This window comes from Rhinopithecus roxellana, chromosome 5, assembly GCF_007565055.1.
Source record: "Rhinopithecus roxellana isolate Shanxi Qingling chromosome 5, ASM756505v1, whole genome shotgun sequence".
Classification (NCBI taxonomy): domain Eukaryota; kingdom Metazoa; phylum Chordata; class Mammalia; order Primates; family Cercopithecidae; genus Rhinopithecus; species Rhinopithecus roxellana.
In genome coordinates this window covers 53,070,701-53,090,536 of record NC_044553.1, presented here as the reverse complement: position 1 = coordinate 53,090,536, position 19,836 = coordinate 53,070,701, and the positions used below count along the sequence as shown (strand labels likewise).

Genomic DNA, 19,836 nt, shown 5'->3' with positions numbered 1-19,836 from the left:
TTTTCAGATCACTTTTTGCTACCAGAGGCCATCTGTCTGAGATAGTTTAATATGCTACCGTGCCTGACCTAAACAATTCTACTTGAAGACTTCTTGGTCTTATAAAAGAAAGTGTTTCCTTTAGGGTTGCTAGTTCTCTGGCAGAGCATCTTACGCCAAGAAACTAATTTGTCATTCAAGATATTGAGTGGTTTTATGTAAAAGATAGATTTTATTTATTTATTTATTTATTTTCCACAGGATCTCTCCCTGTCACCCAGGCTGGAATACAGTGGCACGATCATAGCTCACTGCAGCCTTAACCTTCTGGGCTCAAGGATCCTCCTGCCTTGCCTCCCTAGTAACTAAGACTATTGGTGCATTCCACCACATCCAGCCAGAAAAATAGATATTATTGAATCATTATCTTGCTAAAGATCCTTTTCTTCACAAGATCTGATTTAAACAAAGTGTGCTATTGAGGGCATTCGCTTTACAGAGGGAAAATAATGTCATCTGTAGAACACACTACTCCTAGTTGGGTCATTCTAAGAAGTCCAATTAAAAATCAGAAGTTTGCTGGGCACGGTGGCTCACGCCTGTGATCCCAGCACTTTGGGAGGCCGAGGCGGGCAGATCACAAGGTCAGGAGATCGAGACCATCCTGGCTAACCCCGATGGTGACATGGTAACTCTGTCACCATGCTGGAGTGCAGTGGCGCGCTCTCAGCTCACTGCAACCTCCACCTCCCGAGATCAAGCGATTCTTCTGCCTCAGCCTCCTGAGTAGCTGGGACTACAGACATGCGCCACCACGCCCAGCTAATTTTTGTATTTTTAGTTGAGACAGGGTTTCACCATGTTGGGCAGGATGGTCTCCATCTCTTGACCCTGTGATCCGCCCGCCTCGGCCCCCCAAAGTACTAGGATTATGGATGTGAACCACCGCGCCTGGCTGTAAAAATTTTTTATTAGCTAGAAGATTGTGTCATGAAGAGGTCTCAGCATTTGTCTTCGTATTTGACTGTATTAGTTTTACATATTTCTTCTTTTGTTTAGAGTATAGCTGCTTCTTACATTTCCTTCAATCGTTTTCTAACGAAGAAATTAATCTTTTTAGAAGTCCTGGCAGTTACCCTGCAATTGATGTTTGGGTGGAAAATTAGAGCACACCAGTTTGTCATAACTTTAAGAAACATTTTCACTTTATTGATATTCTGAGGATTTTAGTGATTTGGGTAATTTGGGTCTAATCAAGAGTAAATTGTTGAATACTCATTTGTTTTGAGTAATCTGTATTTTTAAACCCTTTCTTTAGTTGTTTTTTTCATCCCTAATAGAAATGCAACTTTCCCACTTGCTGGTCGTTAAAGAATGGCTTCTGGGATTACTTACATAATTTGTAGACAGCCTATTTTAATTATTGTTAGCTCACCTATGTAGCTAACCTGAATAAAGCACTCTTTAGCTCCAGATACCTAAAGAAAAGTAACCTACTTGTAAGGCATAGTTGATGAGATGAGAGAGGAAATGGTATCATGTGTTCTTCCCCCCAGTGTTCCCACCTTACAGGAAGAGCACCCACATCTCAATGTTCCAACCAACCGGATATAGCTGGTAAAGAATAAGCTATCAGTAAACATTGTGAGGCAAGGCTTAATTGTTACTGGATCCTCATTTTTGTTTTACTGGTTCTTATAGACAGTCTTATAGGGGCTGAATTAGATCTAAAGACATCATCTGATTAGGTGATGATGTCTGTACTCTAAAGAAGGCTTAACCCTTGTTGGCAGTGCTAGCTTTTCACTAGTGTTCCTTCTGAGGACTGATTTTTTATTTTTATTTTTTGGTTCAACTGCCTTATATTTTTATGGGGAAGATAAGCTTTCAAAATAAAGTAGAAACTCTCTTAACTGATCTCCACTTAGTCAACACACCAAATTAACTGTTGCCCTCTGTAAACCATAGTGGCCAGTAGCCACATTATTAACATGTTGACAACTCATAACAATTTCCTTATTATCCTGTGCCTTTTTTCTGCTCTCACGATTGGATTTTTGTTGTTGTTGTTGTTGTTGTTTTTGCTTACTAATGAGTTATTTGTGTCTTAATGCATTTGTGTCAATTGTATGAGTATGAAAAGAAGATTGTTTCTATAAAACTAGGTTGCATATCTTAGACTCAGTGGACATGATGGTTTAAATATTGTTTGAATTAGGTGTAGGTAAAAAACCTTCACCATAAAAGATTGGAAAACCTCAGAAAATACTATATTGTACTGAAATTGCTTTGCAATGTCTCTGAAGTTTTTTATTCCACTCCAAAAGAAGCGAACCTGGAAATCATAGGTGATTTCCAATAGGTGTGCTTTATGCAAGAAAGAAAAAAAAATGTCAGTCAGTGAATCTCTATACTCAAAGAGGAAGTCTTGGACATAGATCAGTGATTGACAGACTGTATATTTTAGGTCTTAAAACATACAGCATGGATTCTGTTTTATTCTTCACATAAACTGACTTTTTTTTTTTGTTTTTTTTTTAACATTAACTGACTTTGATTCACTGATCACATTAGAGGTCTTTTACTATACTAGAAGTCAGAACATTTCTCTGGCTGGATTTTGTACTGATTTGTTTAAAATGATCTCTTGTCCAGTATACATATCAAGTGAAAGTTCTCATTACCTTGGTGTCTTTTCTTCAAGACAGAGGAAAAATATATTCTGTATCAGAAAGTTCACAGTGGATGAGCTATCACTTGTCTTTTATCTCTTCTCATCTCAAAATAAGATTAATTACTATGAGAATCTGAAGTGTTTTGTTTTTTATTGCAAGTATGACAAGAGATAGCTCTCCAGTGAGTGGAATATCCTTCAACTCCTTACTGTGAATTTCTGAAACTACTTCTACATCTCAAAAAAAAAAAAAAAAAAAAAAAGAAGTATGAAATCAACTTTCTCTTGCTCTTGGCTCTCACTTCCCTAATACCTACTTTTGTGAGGATGAAGCACTGTCATTTAGCAAGACCCAGTTTAATAGATTAATGAAGATTAAATTCAGAGGAATAAAGACATCTCAAAACTCAATAATGAGAAAGCAAACAACCTGTATTAGCCAGAGTTCCCCAGAGAAACAGAACTAATCCTTGGCTGAAAATACGAACATAAGATGTGGGGTGTTTTTTTTCTTTTAAAAGGAGAATAAACTTTTTTTTTTCCCACTGTTATGTTAGATATTTAACATAATAGGTATATTCCTGCATTCTACAGAGGAATTGAATCTCAAAAATACTGAATACTTGGCTTAAGACTATCTACTAAAGCCTGAATTTTAACTTGGGTTTTTAAGTCCCATGTTCTCTCTACCATGCTGTAGTTCCATAAAATATATCTACTAAAATTCAATGAGAATGGCTTGCTCTTTTGTAATCCCTTTGTAGTAACCATAGGATTAAGAATAATAAAGAGTAATAATAAAGAATAATAAAGAATAATTATAAAAAATAATAAAGAATAATAATAAAGAATAATAAACTGAAAAAATAACAACCAAGCAAGGTGTGATGGCATGCACCTGTAAACCCGGCCACTCAGGCTGAGGTGGGAGGATCACTTGAGCCCAGGAGTTCAAGTCCAGTTGACCAATATAGCAAGACCCTCATCTCATGAAAGATAAAAATAACAAAAAATAGAGAGTAGTAGGGAACCTCTATAGTCTGTGATTTTTCTCTGTTGATTTCCTGTTTTTAATTTCACTGGTTCTGCTCTAATTTTTATTACTCATTTTCTTCTGCCTATTTTGGATTTAACTTGCTCTTCTTTTTCTAAGTATATATTTTAAGAGTTCAACATTCAGCTGGGCGCAGTGGCTTACGCCTGTAATCCCAGCACTTTGGGAGGCCAAGGCAGGCAGATCACTTCAGGCCAGGAGTTCGAGACCGGCCTGGCCGACATGGCAAAACCGCATCTCTACTAAAAATACAAAACTTAGCCGAACATGGTGACACATGCCTGTAGTCACTCAGGAGGCTGAGGCACGAGAATTGCTTGAACCCAGGAGGCACAGGTTGCAGTGAGCTGAGATGGTGCCACTGCACTCCAGCCTGAATGACAGAGTAAGACTCTGTCTCAAAAAAAAAAAAGCGCTCAACATACTGGTTGAATAAATTAAAACGAAATGATTTCTGAGAGCCATAGAAAACAAGACAACACTTTACAAATGTCACAGAAATATCATAAAGCAGTTTTCACTATTTCATGATAATAAGGTCACTTCTGTTTATATTTTTATACTTGCCATCTATAAAGATCACTTTGTGTACATTTTAAATTTTTTATTATATAGATCATTTTAGTCTGAATTTAAATATTTTTAGCACAAGTCAATACATAGGATAAACTTACAGATTAAATATTGTGTTCATATTCTAAAATAGATTTAAGGCAGCTCCCTCAAATAGCACATAGAATGAAAACAATCCAATAAAAGCTCAAAAATAATTCAGTAAAAGCTCAATAGTTATAATGTTAATTCTCAAATTTTGCTTTGAATTTTCTCGCAGCCAAGATAAAGAAGAGAGAGATGATTAAGATTAAAAAAAAAAAAAACTTCTGTCAGAAAGATTTTCTGTTTTTTATTCTAAGCAAACCATTTCTTAGCATCACATTACAAAAGACATTGCTCATATTGTCTTTATCTAGACATTATCTAGAATAAATTAAGTGATGTGATGATGTAGTACTCAATATCAGTTACCCTTATAGATTTCATGTGACTGTTTCATACAGCAACTTTCATAAAAGCCAGGGATATAATATTAAATATAACTCCATGAGAGCAGTTCTATGAGTTACTGAGGTAGCAAAGTCTTAAGTTTGTTGCCCTCTAATGGTTCCTCTGTAAACGTCCTGTTGTTAAACTAAGAATAGAATTTTTAGTATCTGGAGTGGAAAGATTGCATATTCTTTGAATAATCTGTAGTATCATTTTTTCATTTTGACTTTTGATAGGAGTGAGATAACAAGTTGAGGTTATAACATTCTGATTTGGGCCTGGAATGCTAGAAATTCGATGCTCTTGGTTGAGAGAAAAAATGCATGTATTTGGAAATGAGATAACCAACTAGTAAGATTGGTAATCTTTTGTGGAAATTGAAGATATAACCAGGTTTCTCACCTTGATAGTATACTGTCCTATCTGTGCACAGAATAGAGGTAGAAGTAAAAAGAGGAATCTTATTCAAGATTCCTAAGTCACTATGGCACATGAGCTGAGTTCATTGTAGCTTGGGAACCCAACAAGTAAATATTTTCAGCCACTTGTATCATAGAACACCTTTAAATAAATTTTATGGACCATCTTGGTTTTTTGTAACGTAATTTTTACATTGACAAACCCATGCATATATAGTGGCAAGCCCACCAGTATGAATTGCAGCAAAATGCACACCTGAATAACTGAAAATAAATTAAAAACGGCTATTTTGTTATATTATACAAAGCAACAGATGATTATAATACAGCATTACTGGTACTACCTACCTGGATATCCAAATACAGACCTGAAAGATGGCAGAAATTAAACATGTGAAGAAGTAAGAAAAAAACAGGAATGGCTAGAATATAAACAGTCTTCAACTTAGGTGTAGGTTATATCCTGAAAGTCTGGTTCTAGGTGCATTGTAGCTTGGGATATACTTTTTTTAATGACTAAAATGTATTTATTTAATATACATCTCAAGGGCTCAATTGAGGCTCAATTTAAAAGACAAAAACAAAAATAATACCACAGCTCATGATACAGAGTCTATACAGAAATCACAAAAAAAAAACCATCTAAGGAAAGGTTAAAAAGACAACACAAGGACAGGCTGAGCAGCCTGGGTCAGGGCTCCTGACTGGTGACCTGCTTTAAGTAGGTTTCTTGCAGATACTTCTTAAAAGCTGTGGGGTTTTTCCAGAGTTTGGCAGCGTGTGTGTTTAAGGGGCTATCAATGTTGGGTTCTCCTAGTAGGCTGGAGATGGAAAGTGTTCTGGATGGAGAGCAGAATGGTCCTGATGTCATACAGGGCAGACCACTTGTCTTTCAGGATGTCCAGGTATATGCATATGTTACCCTGGGTGTCCACACTGGGGTAGTAGCAGGGTGTGAGGAACTTCACCGTGGAAGCATTGTAAGGGTAGCTGCTGGGGAACTCTAGCGAGTGCTTATACCTCAGGTCTTCATATACTGGGCCAGCTGCTCCATGGATGGTTACCCATGTGAAAAGGTGGTCTGATTCAGGGAAGGCAGAAATGCCTTTGTTGCCACACATCATGAGTCATGAGTTCCTGCTGTTTTGCCCATGGGACCCTGCGCGGCACCCCAGCTTGGCTCGGCTCCTTTATAGGAGGCTGCGATGCTAGTGGCGGCTGGGTCGCGATTTGGGGAGGCCATCCAGGCGATGCTGGCAGAGAGACAGGAATTTGGAGAGCTCAGGACTGCAACTGTGGGAGTACACTTTCCTATAGATATTACGTGGTAAGTAGGTTTCTGTCTCACAAACCCTGTCTAATTCATAATCTGGAATATTCCTAATGTAGCATTGCAATAGAGAAAGGTTTATCATTCCCTCTACCACCTGAGAAGTAGGGATAAAGGAGGTATAACTCTTTATTCCCTTCTCTTTCTTTTCACTGCTGAATGGTAATTGGGGATAGAATTGGGGTCTGAAGAAGAGGGAAGGCCAAGAAGGATCACTCTAGACTTGGTCATCAACCCAGTCATTAGACTGAGGTAAGAAATGGGAATTATCCACGTATGTTTATTGCAGCACTATTCACAATAGCAAAGACTTGGAATCAGCCCAGATGTCCATCAGTGACAGACTGGATTAAGAAAATGTGGCACATATACACCATGGAATACTATGCAGCCATAAAAAAGGATGAGTTTGTGTCCTTTGTAGGGACATGGATGCAGCTGGAAACCGTCATTCTCAGCAAACTATCACAAGAACAGAAAACCAGACACCGCATGTTCTCACTCATAGGTGGGAACTGAACAATGAGATCACTTGGACACGGGGAGCATCACACACCAGGTCCTATTATGGGGAGGGGGGAGGGGGGGCGATAGCATTGGGAGTTATACCTGATGTAAATGACGAGTTGATGGGTGCTGATGAGTTGATGGGTGCAGCATACCAACATGGCACAAGTATACATATGTAACAAACCTGCACATTGTGCACATGTACCCTAGAACTTAAAGTATAATTAAACAAAAAAGAAAAATTATGTCATCTGCAAAGACAAAAAAGAAATGGGAATTATCGCTAGCGGTGAATAGAGTTCCAGAACAGTAGTGTCTATAGCTAGACTGGGGAGAGAAATAGTAAACAGAAGGAAAAATCCCTGCAATTAATTATATGAAGGAAAAGGGAATTTGTTTTGTGTCCTTTCTTGGTCATCTGGCAAATGTCCCAGGTTATGGATTTTCAAAAAGCAAACCATGTGTACTACCTGTACTTCTCAGATAAGTGTTTTTTAGAGACAAGTCTCACTATGTTGCCCAGGCTTCTGTTGAATTCCTGTACTCAAGTGTTCCTCCTGCCTCAGCTTCCTGAATAGCTGGTATTATAGGTGCATGCCACGGTGTCCAGCTTTAGCGTCAGATAAGTTTTAAGATTATTCCTTTTTGGTGAGAGAAGGGACAAACTAGTTTTAGAAAGTGCTCCCTTCCTTTGTTCTTTCCAAACCCTGTGGGCCGTGGCCAGTCAAATGTCTAACACAATCTGTATATGTGCGTATGTGTGCACAGCATGTTAATGTTCATTTGATGTAATATAAATTGAGGCAATGTACTGAAAAATGAATGTAAAATCAGTCTGATTGTTTACCTAATGACCAAAATTTGGAGAAAAGCACTAGAATTTTTTAAAATGAGATTCCTCCCATAGAATGTCCTTGTAAAAGGATTTTTGAGAAATGCATGGCTCTCAGAGTTTATATTCATTATATATAATCTGCATTCCATGCTTTTGATTGTCTAGAATGTTCCCCTTTTACTCACTTATTCTTAATATTTATTGAAGCTACCAAAGAATCTCAGTTTACCTTGACCTTGTTATTTTGTTTTATATTTTTAATTTGTTCATTTTTTATGTCACTCTTATTACCCAAACTGTATTCTTTTGAGCCCATGTTGTATAAGAAGAATTAATCTGTGGAATTACAGAATTTGTTTCTCTTAGTGTTTTTCCTCATTTCAGGAATTTGAGAAAAGGCCCATAGAAGGAAGCAATAAGTTGTTCTTGAGGGTAGTGTAATTTTCCCTATTATCTATGGTATACATTAGAGTATGACCTGGATTTGAATCTCAACTCTACTACTACTACTCCGGTAATCTTGAACAAATACATGTTTCTGTATGTCTGTTTCTTCATCTTTAAAGTGAGATTAATAATTCCTAGCTCATAGTTTTATTTGGAGAATTAAATGAGATAATGTAAGTTAGTAATTTTTGAACCCTGTTCTCTGGTACCCTAGAGACATAAATGTATGGAGACATTTAATGGATCACTTATATCTATTTTGTGTTTAGGGTTCTGCAGAAGATTTGGTGTGAGAAAGAGGGTTCTGAGGCTCTCTCTTTAAAAACACTTGAAAGCCATAGTTGTAAGTAAAGTGCCTTACACATGGTAGGTGCTGAAGAGATACTAGTTATCTTATGCAGGTTAGAAAATCTGTATAGCACATCACTCCTTTTCCTCTTAGATGGTGCTCCCTCGTAATCAGTATATTAAAGGGCTGTTACTTTTAACAGCTTTATTGAGATGTAACATACATACTTTGCAATTCATCAATTTAAAACATATCATTCAATAGGTTTTAGAATATTTACAGAGTTGTTGCAACCACAATCTAATTTTAAAGCATTTTTGTCACCTCTAAAAGAAACCCCCTACCTAGTGCCAATCACATTAAGTTGTTTTTAGACCCTATTTCCATTGTTCATTAGAAGTTGATGTTATAAGTAAGTTACTACATCTCAAAAGGAGCAAAATGAACCAAATGCCCGTACTTAACATAAGTCAGTGATTTTTTTTTTTTACTGATTTATATAGTTACAGAAATTAGATTCTGCTATGGCATTTAGCATATTTAGATTATTTATTTATTTATTTATTTATTTAGAGACAGGGTCTCACTATGTTTCCCAGGCTAGTCTCAAACTCCCAAGGCTCAAGCGATCCTTTTACCTCAGCCTCCCACGTACCTGAGACTACAGGCATGTGCCATCGCACCTTAGCATACTGAGTTTTATATATTCAGTCACAAAAGACTAGATTATTTACGTTTTCCACTTCCAGAAGTTCATTCATCTACTTTCATGACTTTTAAAAATGATTGCTTGGTCTGTATACGTCCTGTTCTTGGTTTTGAAATTCAACAAATGCAAGTGCTTGTTATAAGCCAGGTGCTGTGTTAGACTCCTAGGGTTAAACAGTTAATTAGACATGCTCTAAGGAGTTTACAGTTTTAGACACATAAACAAAGGACAGTAATATACTGTGATCTTTGTTATTATGATGAGGTGTATAAAGTGCTATTGATACACAGATAAAGGAGTAATGAGTTATTTTGGCCAAGGAGCACAGTGGGAGAGGGTCAGAAAGGGGAGAGAGCAGGGATTAAAGGAAGAGTTGCAGAAAAGCTACAGAGAAGGTAGATCTTGAATGAATAGAATTCACTGAGTAGATGGTAGAAGTGGAATATATTCTGCAAAAGCTAAGAGAATAACTTGAGCCTAAGACTAGAGAATTAAAAGCAAACACAGTATTTAATGAAAAGTTAAAAGTTTAATGAAATAACTATTTGATGTGACTAGAGGAAACTGAATTTAGTGAGTAGTGATAAAATAGAAAAGGTTAGCTGGATCAGAGGGCCTGAAAGTTGGTTTAACACCTTATTTTAGCACCTTTCCCCTTCCATTCCTGACTTCACTCTGCAGATAACAGCTTTTTGCAAGCTAATATTCACATTAATAGTTTCTAGTATCATCATTGTCGTTCCCCAAAGTTTTCTTTTTCTTCTTTCACTACTTTGTATCCCATATCCTTTCTCTCATGTAAATTATTAAATACTCATCTTGTCCTTTCTGTTCCCACAGCCACTACTGTGGTCTTTTTCTTAGAATCTCTTATATTTCTTTTGTTCGTTTTTAATATTATTGGTGGAACTTTCTCATTTCTAGGACTTTACTTTGTCTCTGTTTTAGTATTCAAAATAACTTTATAGAGTAGCTAAAATAGCTCCTATATCAGAGAGTCTGAAGAATATGAAGGTCTGGAGATTTCATAGATAAGAGCTCACTGATAGGAAACACGCTGATGTAGAATATATTGTTCAGTGAAAGGAAAGGGTGGAAAAGTACAGTATCATACTTCTTGTGTCAGGAAGGAGACGGACATTAGAATACAGACCCTTTGCTTATATTTGCACAAAGAAACTAAAAACCTAGAAGAAATAATATTAAAAAAAAAAATACCTATAGAATCAGGTAGAAATGGGGTGGAAGAGGACAAGGATGAAAAATAAGACTTCTCAGTATATGTCTTCTTATGTTGTATTCATTTTTGAACTGTCTGGATATTTAATCTATAAAACTTTGGCCTTGCATGCCACTCCAAGGGAGTGGGAGTGAGAGGACTCTGATTTCTTCTTGCTCCATATATGAAATTCACTCCTTAGTCTACTATTGAGATGTTTCTACCTTGTTGTGCCTTGGCATGATCTGTTTAACTGAAATGAACTATATCTGTGTCCCTAAGTCACTTTCAGACTTCAACTCAGAATGTATCACTTCCTCCTCAATTGGCTATTTATTTCATTCTGCCTTTTAGCATAATGTATTTATGTTGTATATTTGTATATCGGTTCTATGTTGGTATTCCTATAAATCCTAATTTATTTCATGAATGGTTTCTACTCCCACTTTGATTGTTTACACCTTTAATTTTAAAAATTGATTTTTATAATTTCATGAATGGTTTCTACTCCCACTTGATTATTAACACCCTCAATAATATCTGAATTATCTGAAGCATAACTTAAGAGATATTTGATCATTTTATTTGCTTTTGAGGATCTTAATATGTTAACTTTATTTGGATAATTTTAATCAACAAAATTTTCAATTAGGAGACGTCTCACACAGCAAAATTTTACGTTTCCATTATCTTAAACTTAAAGATATTAAACAGGAAAACTAATAAGGAAAGTTTTAGTTTTTATAAAAAAAACAAAAAGGACAATAATTTAGTTAAGGTAACTTTCCATCCAGTTAATGTGAATGTATGTGGATTTGCACACTAAAGTAGTAAACATAACTTGACCACCTGACATGAATTTTGCGTGGAGTACAATATGATTTGTATGCCAGTAACCAATGCAGTAAGTAAGAATTGTGTTTTTATCTTTGCTAATATGTGTATGGTATGCAGAATTACTGCTGAATTTATCCATCAAATATGGTAAACAAAATAATCTATTTTTTTCCTATATTAAATATATATTCAAAAGTATTCAAAAGTAAGGCACTTTAAATTCTGTTAAGAAATGAAGGCCGGGCACAGTAGCTCACACCTATAATCCCAGCATTTAGGGGGGCCGAGACAGGCAAGATTGCTTGAGCTCAGAAGTTCAAGACCAGCCTGCACAACATGGCAAAACCCCATCTCTATAAAAAATACAGAAAAATTAGCCAGGTGTGGTGGCACATACCTGTGGTCCCAGCTACTCGGGAGACTGAGGTGTGAGGATCACATGAGCCTGGGAAGTTGAGATTGCACCACTGTACTTTAGCCTGGTACTTCTGAACTGTACTTTTGACCTGTCTCAAAGAACATGTCTTAAAATTGATCATAGAAAATAGAAATTTACAAGGTAAGTAGACCAGCATGTATTTTAATGACTTATTATATTCTCATATTTATTTTGAAACAGGCAAGAAAATTGGATGTATATTTTGAATATGAAGAAAAAATAATGAGCAAAACTACTCTGGATAAATCTCTTCTAGATATAATATCAGACCCTGATGGTAGGTACCAAAAATTTGAGGCTAATATAAGTTTCATATCTGATGAAACCAGCATTTTCAATTGAGTAAACTGAATAGAATTGTTGTTTTTCTGACAATCAGTGCTAATATCAAGATAATTAGCTATTTTCTGGGAAAATTTTACAACTTAGCAGCACCTATAGTGGAAAAATGATTTGCATTTCATTTCATTGAACTTTTATTTGATAGTATTTAAGCACTTTTTATATTCATTTGTTTAAGGTGGCATATGTAAAGCTTAATTTCTACTGGTTCCAGGAAGATTTGAAGGTATAACATTCAAAGCAGGTGTCTCTAAGTGATTCGCTTCCTAATTACTTTGGTCTACCCTCAGTTTCCTGAAAAGATGAATCTAAAACTAAATTCTGTTTTACATGTTTAGGGAATTTACTTTTAAAGAAACTCTATGGCCAGTCACTTTAAATATTTGTATGTTAGATTTTCTTAAAATATAACTATTTGTACTTAGAAAATATGATCTATGGAGGCCAATATGTTAAGTGAAATAAGCCAGGCACAGAAAGACAAATATCACGTGTTCTCACTCATTTGGAGGCTTAAAAAGTAGATCTTATGATGATGGAGTTACCAGAGGCCAGGAAAGGGAGAGAGGTGGGGGGATGGAGGGAACAAAAAAATATAAAACTTTTTTACCACTGAACTGTGCACTTAATAATCCCAGTACTTTGGGAGCTTGAGGCAGGAGGATCGCTTGAGCCCAGAAGTTTGAGACCAGCCTAGGCAATAAAGCAAGACCCCGTATACACACAAAAAAATGAAAAAAGTTAGCCAGGCAGGACGGCATGCCTCTGTAGTCCCAGCTACTTGGGAGGCTGAGGATCCCTTGAGCCTAGGAGTACAATGTTGGAGTAAGTGGTAATCACACAACTGTACTCCAGCCTGGGTGGCAGAGCAAGACCTTGTCTCAAAAAAAAAAAAACCACAGGCAAAAATAGTCAAAAACATTTTAATGTAATCCAATTGTGGCTTTTAATTATAAAGATTGTGGGATCTACATAGAGTCTTAGACTCTGAAATTCCCTAAACTTTAGAGACCTATAGATCATTTCAGAATAATTTTGAATTCAAATTTCAGCTTTTTCCAAAACAAATGGAAAGCCTAGGACCCATTTTGCATATAAGCTATTTAAGCTGCATAATGATGGTTTTTGAGTTACAGTTTTGGTATGAAATTTAGACCGTAATCCAAATTAGAAAATAATTTAAAAGTCCAGACTGTTTTATGATTAAAGATTCTATTTATACAAACATCTGAGAAGCCATAAGTATTACTCACACTTTTAGAAAGCTAGATTTGTGGTGAGAACATAGCATTTTAAAGGTATATGCATTTTACAGTGAAAGAAATTCAACAAGTTATGTGAAGTCCATCATTTCTGAGCTATTCCTTGTTATTTACAGTAATTTTCAAGTAAAGTTGAAACCAAAAAGCATGTTGACAGAAAGGCAATCAGTCCTGCTTTTTCCTTTCCGCTTTCTCAAACGATTTATCCCTAAAGATACTAAGTAGGATAGAGCAAGGTAGGCATTCATACAAAGTAGCAGTCTAGTGCCACTTTGGTCCAGAATAAGATGTTGGAACCTGAGCAAGATGGCTAAGGGCATCCACTCATGGGATAAAGGGAGGATTAGTAATCTGGCATTAGATGTCAAAGTTCAGTAAAGGAAAGCAGAGTGTCCACATGTGGGAGTAGTCTAGTAAGGTGTGTGAGAACCCTAACAGATTGAGGAGGGTTACCCCCACACAGAAACAAACCAGCTTGGGCCTAGGTGAGGTGAGAAGTACATCTAGGTATGTGGATGAGTCCACTGCAGGAAATCAGAGCTCAAGTGAAGTAAGAAGGGCATCCATGCAGCAAGGGGGTGGAAGCAGAGATGGGATATTTGTTACATACAGGTGACTGGCTAGATAAATATATTGGATAATATAAAGAAAGCCCAATTTCCCATTGTCAGAGAAGGAATTTATAAATATATAAAGGGAAAAAATTAGAATGAACCCTGTAGTGTTGGATTGGAATTAGAGGTGTTGGTGTGAACTTAGTGTTTTCACTATATATCTGTTCAGATACAGAAATAAATATAGATTGTATGTGGGAGCGGGGGTGCTGTGTACACTCATGTATTCCCTAGCTCTGCTAACTGAAAGGGCCTGCAATACCCAACTAGTAAAGATGCTGGCTTATAAATACAATTTCCACTAGGACTCCTTGGAGAGGTGGCTGATTCCAGAGGTGGGGCAGGGAGCAAAAGTACAAAATGAGTCTGGAACATTTTTGTTGTATCAGAAGGCAGGGAAGGTGCTCCAAAAATAATAGAACTTGTCAAAAGAACCCAGAAGTCAACTTGAAGATGACAATTTGAGCATCAAAATAAATAATAACATATTATAACCCACTGATAAAAGAGGATGCCAAGAGTCCATGTGGACATAATAAATGAATAAATTGAAATTTCGTAGGATATTTATGCAGTTTCAGAATACCTCCCCACAAAATACTTGTTAGCCATAAGGGAGAAAAAGTAACCGTGCAGTGGAGAAGCCTGATAAATATCTTATTAGGTAACCACAGTGAACATCGTCAGTAAAGAGACATAAAATAGTGGGAAAGGACTAAGCAGATTGTGGAGAGGAAGGAGCTCAGGAAAGACTGAGAGGTAAAGGGCTAGTAGAATTCAGTGCAAAGAACACAGCATTACTGTTGTGATATTCTTGCCTTGGTATAACCTAAATCTAATCATGAAGAAATATTAGACAAAATTTAATTGTGTGATATTCTAGGAAGAAACCAGCCTATAGTCTTAAAAAGTAACCAAGGCCATGCAAGTCAAGGAAAAATGGAGGAACTGTTTCATACAGAAGAAGACTAAAGAGGCATGACAACTGTATGTGGCACGTGATTCTGAAATTGATCCTTTTTCCATAAAATGTACTGTAGACATAATTGGTAAAACTTGAAATAGGATCTGAGGATTAAATGGTGATGAATGTATCATGTAGTATATCACATCAATGTAATGTGTCAGTGTTAATATCACATTTTGCTAATTGTTTTACTGAGGCTGTGTTAGAGAATGTCTTTGACATTTAGGGGTGATGGGACAGCGGGTCAGCATCTTACTCTTAGAATTTCAGGGAGAACAAAAGCTCTCCAAACTATACTTAAAACTTTTCTCTAAAATACACCAGATTACTCAGTAAGGGAATTCTGACTTTAAAGTAGCAGTCAAAGGAGAAAGGTACGTGTGACAGGTTCCAGGCTGTAGCTACAGGCTTTAGAATAATCATAGTTGTAAAGGACACATGCTAACAATTTCAGTTTGGTTTCCCTGTGGTTATGTCATTATAACCATCAGTATGCTCCGCAGCCCTTACCATCAGATTGGTCTTTAAAACCTTAGCAGATGTTCTAAGGCAGTTATTAACACTGTAGCAGTTTTAAAGTATGTTTCCCCTTGAAGAAGAGTGGGAGCTGTTCCTTCTTTAAGCGAAGTAAGTATCTGCTATTAGAAAAGGCTATGCTAGATGCTGAAGATACTTAAAGCGAACTCGGGGACCCACAGGCCCTGAAAACTGAGGGAGGGGAACCTTCCTCTCGTATATTAGAATCTGTGGTCCCAAGTGGGTAGGACAAGCCTCATTACTCTTTTGCCCTTTGTCCTGTAGCTGGTCGATCATAGTTGGAGCAGTTATGGCAAGAAGTGCTCAATGAAGCAGGGTGACCAAAGCCAAAGTTCTCTAGCTGGGGCACAAAAAAGGGAAGGTCAAGGAAATGGGAAAGTACCAGGGAGATTGTGGAGAGGAAGGAGCTCAGGAAAGTAACCTCGTAAAGTTGTTCATGAATTCCTGGGTTCACCCCTGAGCTGCACGTGTATGAAGCTGATCCTAAAAAGCATTTCAAAGACTGAGAGGGGAAGAGTTAGAAGACTACCTCCCAGTCCCCGGACTGACCACTGGTTGGTGGGACAGATCCCAATAGCACTGCGAAAGGTTTTAAAAATAGAATCGATGATGAAAGAATAACCTACAGAAGGCTGGTAAGAACATTAGCCTGTACTGAATCAGGCTAATTACCTGCTAAAACAAAAATATCAGTATTGTCCTAGGATTTAACAAGCCCTGGAGTCTCATAATCTAATATTCAAAATACCCCAAATACAATATTTATTTGTAGACATGAGAACTTTAGAGAACTTGATCTTTATTTTACCATTCTTTGTCATATTCAGGGAGTACAGATAATTAGAGAATGAGTGTTAGTGTTCCAAATCATATAAAAAATAAGTGTCTTGTCAGTCATTATGTTTTGAAAAAAATCAACTAGTTTTTATTCTATAATAAAATACAACAATTCTGAGTTCTTGCATCTTAGGATACACTTTAAAGTGCAACTGAATATTATTTGTCAAGACCAGTGCTTCATCACATTTCCACCAAAGTGCACGTGATAGAAGAACAGACAATAAATAAGTTTCTCTGGATAGTCTTGGACTTCCGGTAGTAAGAGTAGTAACTCAGAGCACTGCAAGCACGATATTTGTTTGAAATCTTATGTTTTGCCTTAAAATTTGAGGCAGATATATTCTATGTGATATAACAATTTTTTTAATAAAAATATATGGTTTTCCCATTCTTATAGTAATATAAAAGCCTTCAGAAACACGTGTATTTAGGGGCCCCCAATTTGAGAAATATGGCTCTAGGCTCAGCGAGTTGATTTTGTTTAGCCAGCAAAGTTTCATAACCCAATTCCTAGGGTGACCATACATCTAGTTTCCCAGGATAGTCCCACTTTCATACCAGTTGTCCTTATGTAATTGTTAGTGGCACCCCTTTTGCTACCTCAGAAGTATCTGTTTTGGAATTATATGATTACCCTGCTTATATCCTTTCCTTTCATTATGAGTTTATATCTAAAAGGGAAATCTCAACATTATACACAATTTGGAAGATACAATAGAGATGCTGTCATAATCACAGTCCTCTCATCCCACCTCATTTAATCTTTTCTATATCTGTATTTTACATGGTTGTAATTATAGTGCCTGTTACCTTAACTCAGTTAAATCAAGAACCATGTTTTGTTTTGTCACATTTATATATGCCTTGAAATGTAACATACTTGCGTTGACTATAATACATAATAACCACAATTATGAAAATCTTTTTTTAACCTCTTTTCCCCTATGCAGCAGGAACTCCAGAAGATAAAATGAGGTTGTTTCTTATCTATTATATAAGCACACAGCAAGCACCTTCTGAGGTATGTCCTTTATTCAGTTATTGGGAGGAAGGGGAATGCTTATTTGTAGACTACTACAATTCAGATTTTAAAAATAGAAGTACAAGTCACTGCAGCTAAATATCTACTTTATTCCTTTAAAAGAAAAATGGCCAGGCATGGTGACTCACACCTGTAATCCCAACACTTTGGGAGGCCGAGGCAGGCAGATCACTTTGAGCTCAGGAGTTTGAGACCAGGCTGGGCAACATGGCAAAACCCCATCTCTATTAAAAATACAAAAATTACCCAAGTGTGGTGGCATGCACCTGTAATCCCAGCTACTCGGGAGGCTGAGGCAGGAGAACAGCTTGAACCTGGGAGGCAGAGGTTGCAGTAAGCTGAGATCACGCTACTGCACTCCAGCCTGGGCGACAGAGCAATACTCCATCTCAAATAAAAGAAAAGAAAAGAAATAAAAGAAAAACAATTTGTTAAGGCTGCTTCTACGTACTGCTGTATTTTATAGCAACTTTATTGTTACCAGGGGAAACTACCCGTGAAACATCTGACTACTTTTAAGTTGTTGGAATGTGAACTGAATTTAAGTGGCCAAAATTCTTATTTTTGGAAAATAACTATTCTAAACTAAGTTAATCAGATTTGCTGTGCTTTTTGAAAGGTTAACCTTATTTTAAGATTGTTTTAAAACTAATGTCCAATATAGAAAATATAGTCTATTCTATAAAAGAAAGTGGTGATTTTGGTATCAGACTTCTTACTGGGTTAGAGACTGTTGACTCTAATTATTTAACTGTATTGTTTTACTGGATGAGCAAGAAGCATAAGAACCTCAAGATGACATTTAGAATATGGTTGTTCTAAACTCCATTCCTTTGCCGGTAGCAGTTTTTTTTTTTTTTTTAATATCTGGTAAATTGATAGGGTTTCTGTTGGTCAAAAATCTTTCGCATATTAAAATAGCAAAACTAAACCTGCTCTTTGCTCTCAGCCATTCTACTTTACCTTGGGAATACAAAGCTTCACTTCTAATTTTTTAAGAAAGTGTGGTTTTCTTTTTATACGTATCTCTTTCAGGCTAAGATGGGAAGATTACCTGAGGTCAGGGGTTTGAGACCAGCCTGGCCAACATGGTGAAACCCCATCTCTACTAAAAATACAAAAATTAGCTGGGGGTGGTGGCGCGTGCCTGTAATCTCAGCTACTCAGGAGGCTGAGGCAGGAGAATGCCTTGAACCTGGAAGGCAGAGGTTGCAGTGAGCCAAGATTGCGCCACTGCACTCTAGCCTGGACAATAAGAGTGGAACTCTATCTCAAAAAAAAAAGTATCTCTCTCATCAACAGAGTTTTACCTATATATCTCAGGGGATTCTGATAGCTTAATTACAATATTTTTCTTAAGAGTATATGATTCTAAAACTTAATTCAGTATTCCCTTAATTTAACCACATTATTTTTATTTACTTTTGGTAAGGATTATGTCTTTTCATAAATGTAAGTGATCATTAAGATAGGCTCCTTTAAGTTACACAAATTCAGCCAGACTTATCAGGAAATGAGTAAGGAAGAGTTGGAAAAAACAAATTTTTTTTTGAAGTGCAGGACACCTGTTGTCCAGTTAATGAATCTGGACCCCTAGAATGAAAATGAGATGAGCAACCCAAATCTGCAGCTCCCCTCAGTTGGTATCATTCCCCTTGTGTTTCTGGTTTAGAAATATTCTTGGTCAAACCAAATCATTTAGTGCGTGTCCCAAAGAAAAGCAGTCTATCCCAGCAGTAAAGGAAAAAATAACATTGTTAGACTTACTGAGAAATTTTAAAATACTGTACTTTTATAGGTGATTTGGGAGCCTCTTAAAGGTAATTTTCATTATATGCGATTTTCTTGTCTTGGGTGCTCACGTGGCTACTCATTTAAGACGTGACTCCACTCTACTTGGGTGCCAAGAATTTAAACTCATGCCTTTGGTCTTACTTTTTAATTAATCAAATAACATCTTTCATGAAAGTAAAATTTTTTGTCATATAGTTCTTTTCTTATTTCAGGCTGATTTGGAGCAATATAAAAAAGCTTTAACTGATGCAGGATGCAACCTTAATCCTTTACAATATATCAAACAGTGGAAGTAAGTTTTATTTTCTTCTTTAATTCCTGTCATTTAAAGGAGTACAGTTGAGGCTTCATTCCCAAGAAGATGGGAATGCTAATAAGAAAACTGAACAATGCCTTGGTGGTTTTATATATCCAGTGGCATAAATATTTCCTTATCTGGCCCACCCTGTTTACAACTTAAAATTACATAAAACAGTGATGCCTTTCTTTCCTGGGTAAGCTTTATAGTTTCTTTACTGATAAGGTGAGAAAGTCAAAGACTGAAATGTCTGGAATCAAATGTCTCCAAGGCATTAAGAGGAAATTTTAATTTGACTAGTAATCCAAGAGAGGCAAATTAACATAATGCAAACATTTAGAAAATACCATGCCAA

The 19,836-nt window shown here is 36.5% G+C and overlaps 1 protein-coding gene and 1 pseudogene across 3 annotated transcripts in view; one reads left to right on the top strand and one right to left on the bottom strand.

Annotated features, from left to right (window-relative positions):
* Positions 1-19,836, top strand: part of SCFD1 (sec1 family domain containing 1) — a 105,115-nt gene that overhangs the window by 53,534 nt on the left and 31,745 nt on the right. For all 3 annotated transcript variants that reach the window (XM_010374666.2, XM_030930665.1, XM_030930664.1), the window contains exons 15-17: positions 11,966-12,062; positions 17,298-17,368; positions 19,396-19,475. In XM_010374666.2, coding sequence (XP_010372968.2) covers positions 11,966-12,062; positions 17,298-17,368; positions 19,396-19,475 — 248 coding nt within the window. The remainder of the gene's footprint in view (positions 1-11,965; positions 12,063-17,297; positions 17,369-19,395; positions 19,476-19,836) is intronic.
* Positions 5,862-6,413, bottom strand: LOC104671222 (annotated as a pseudogene).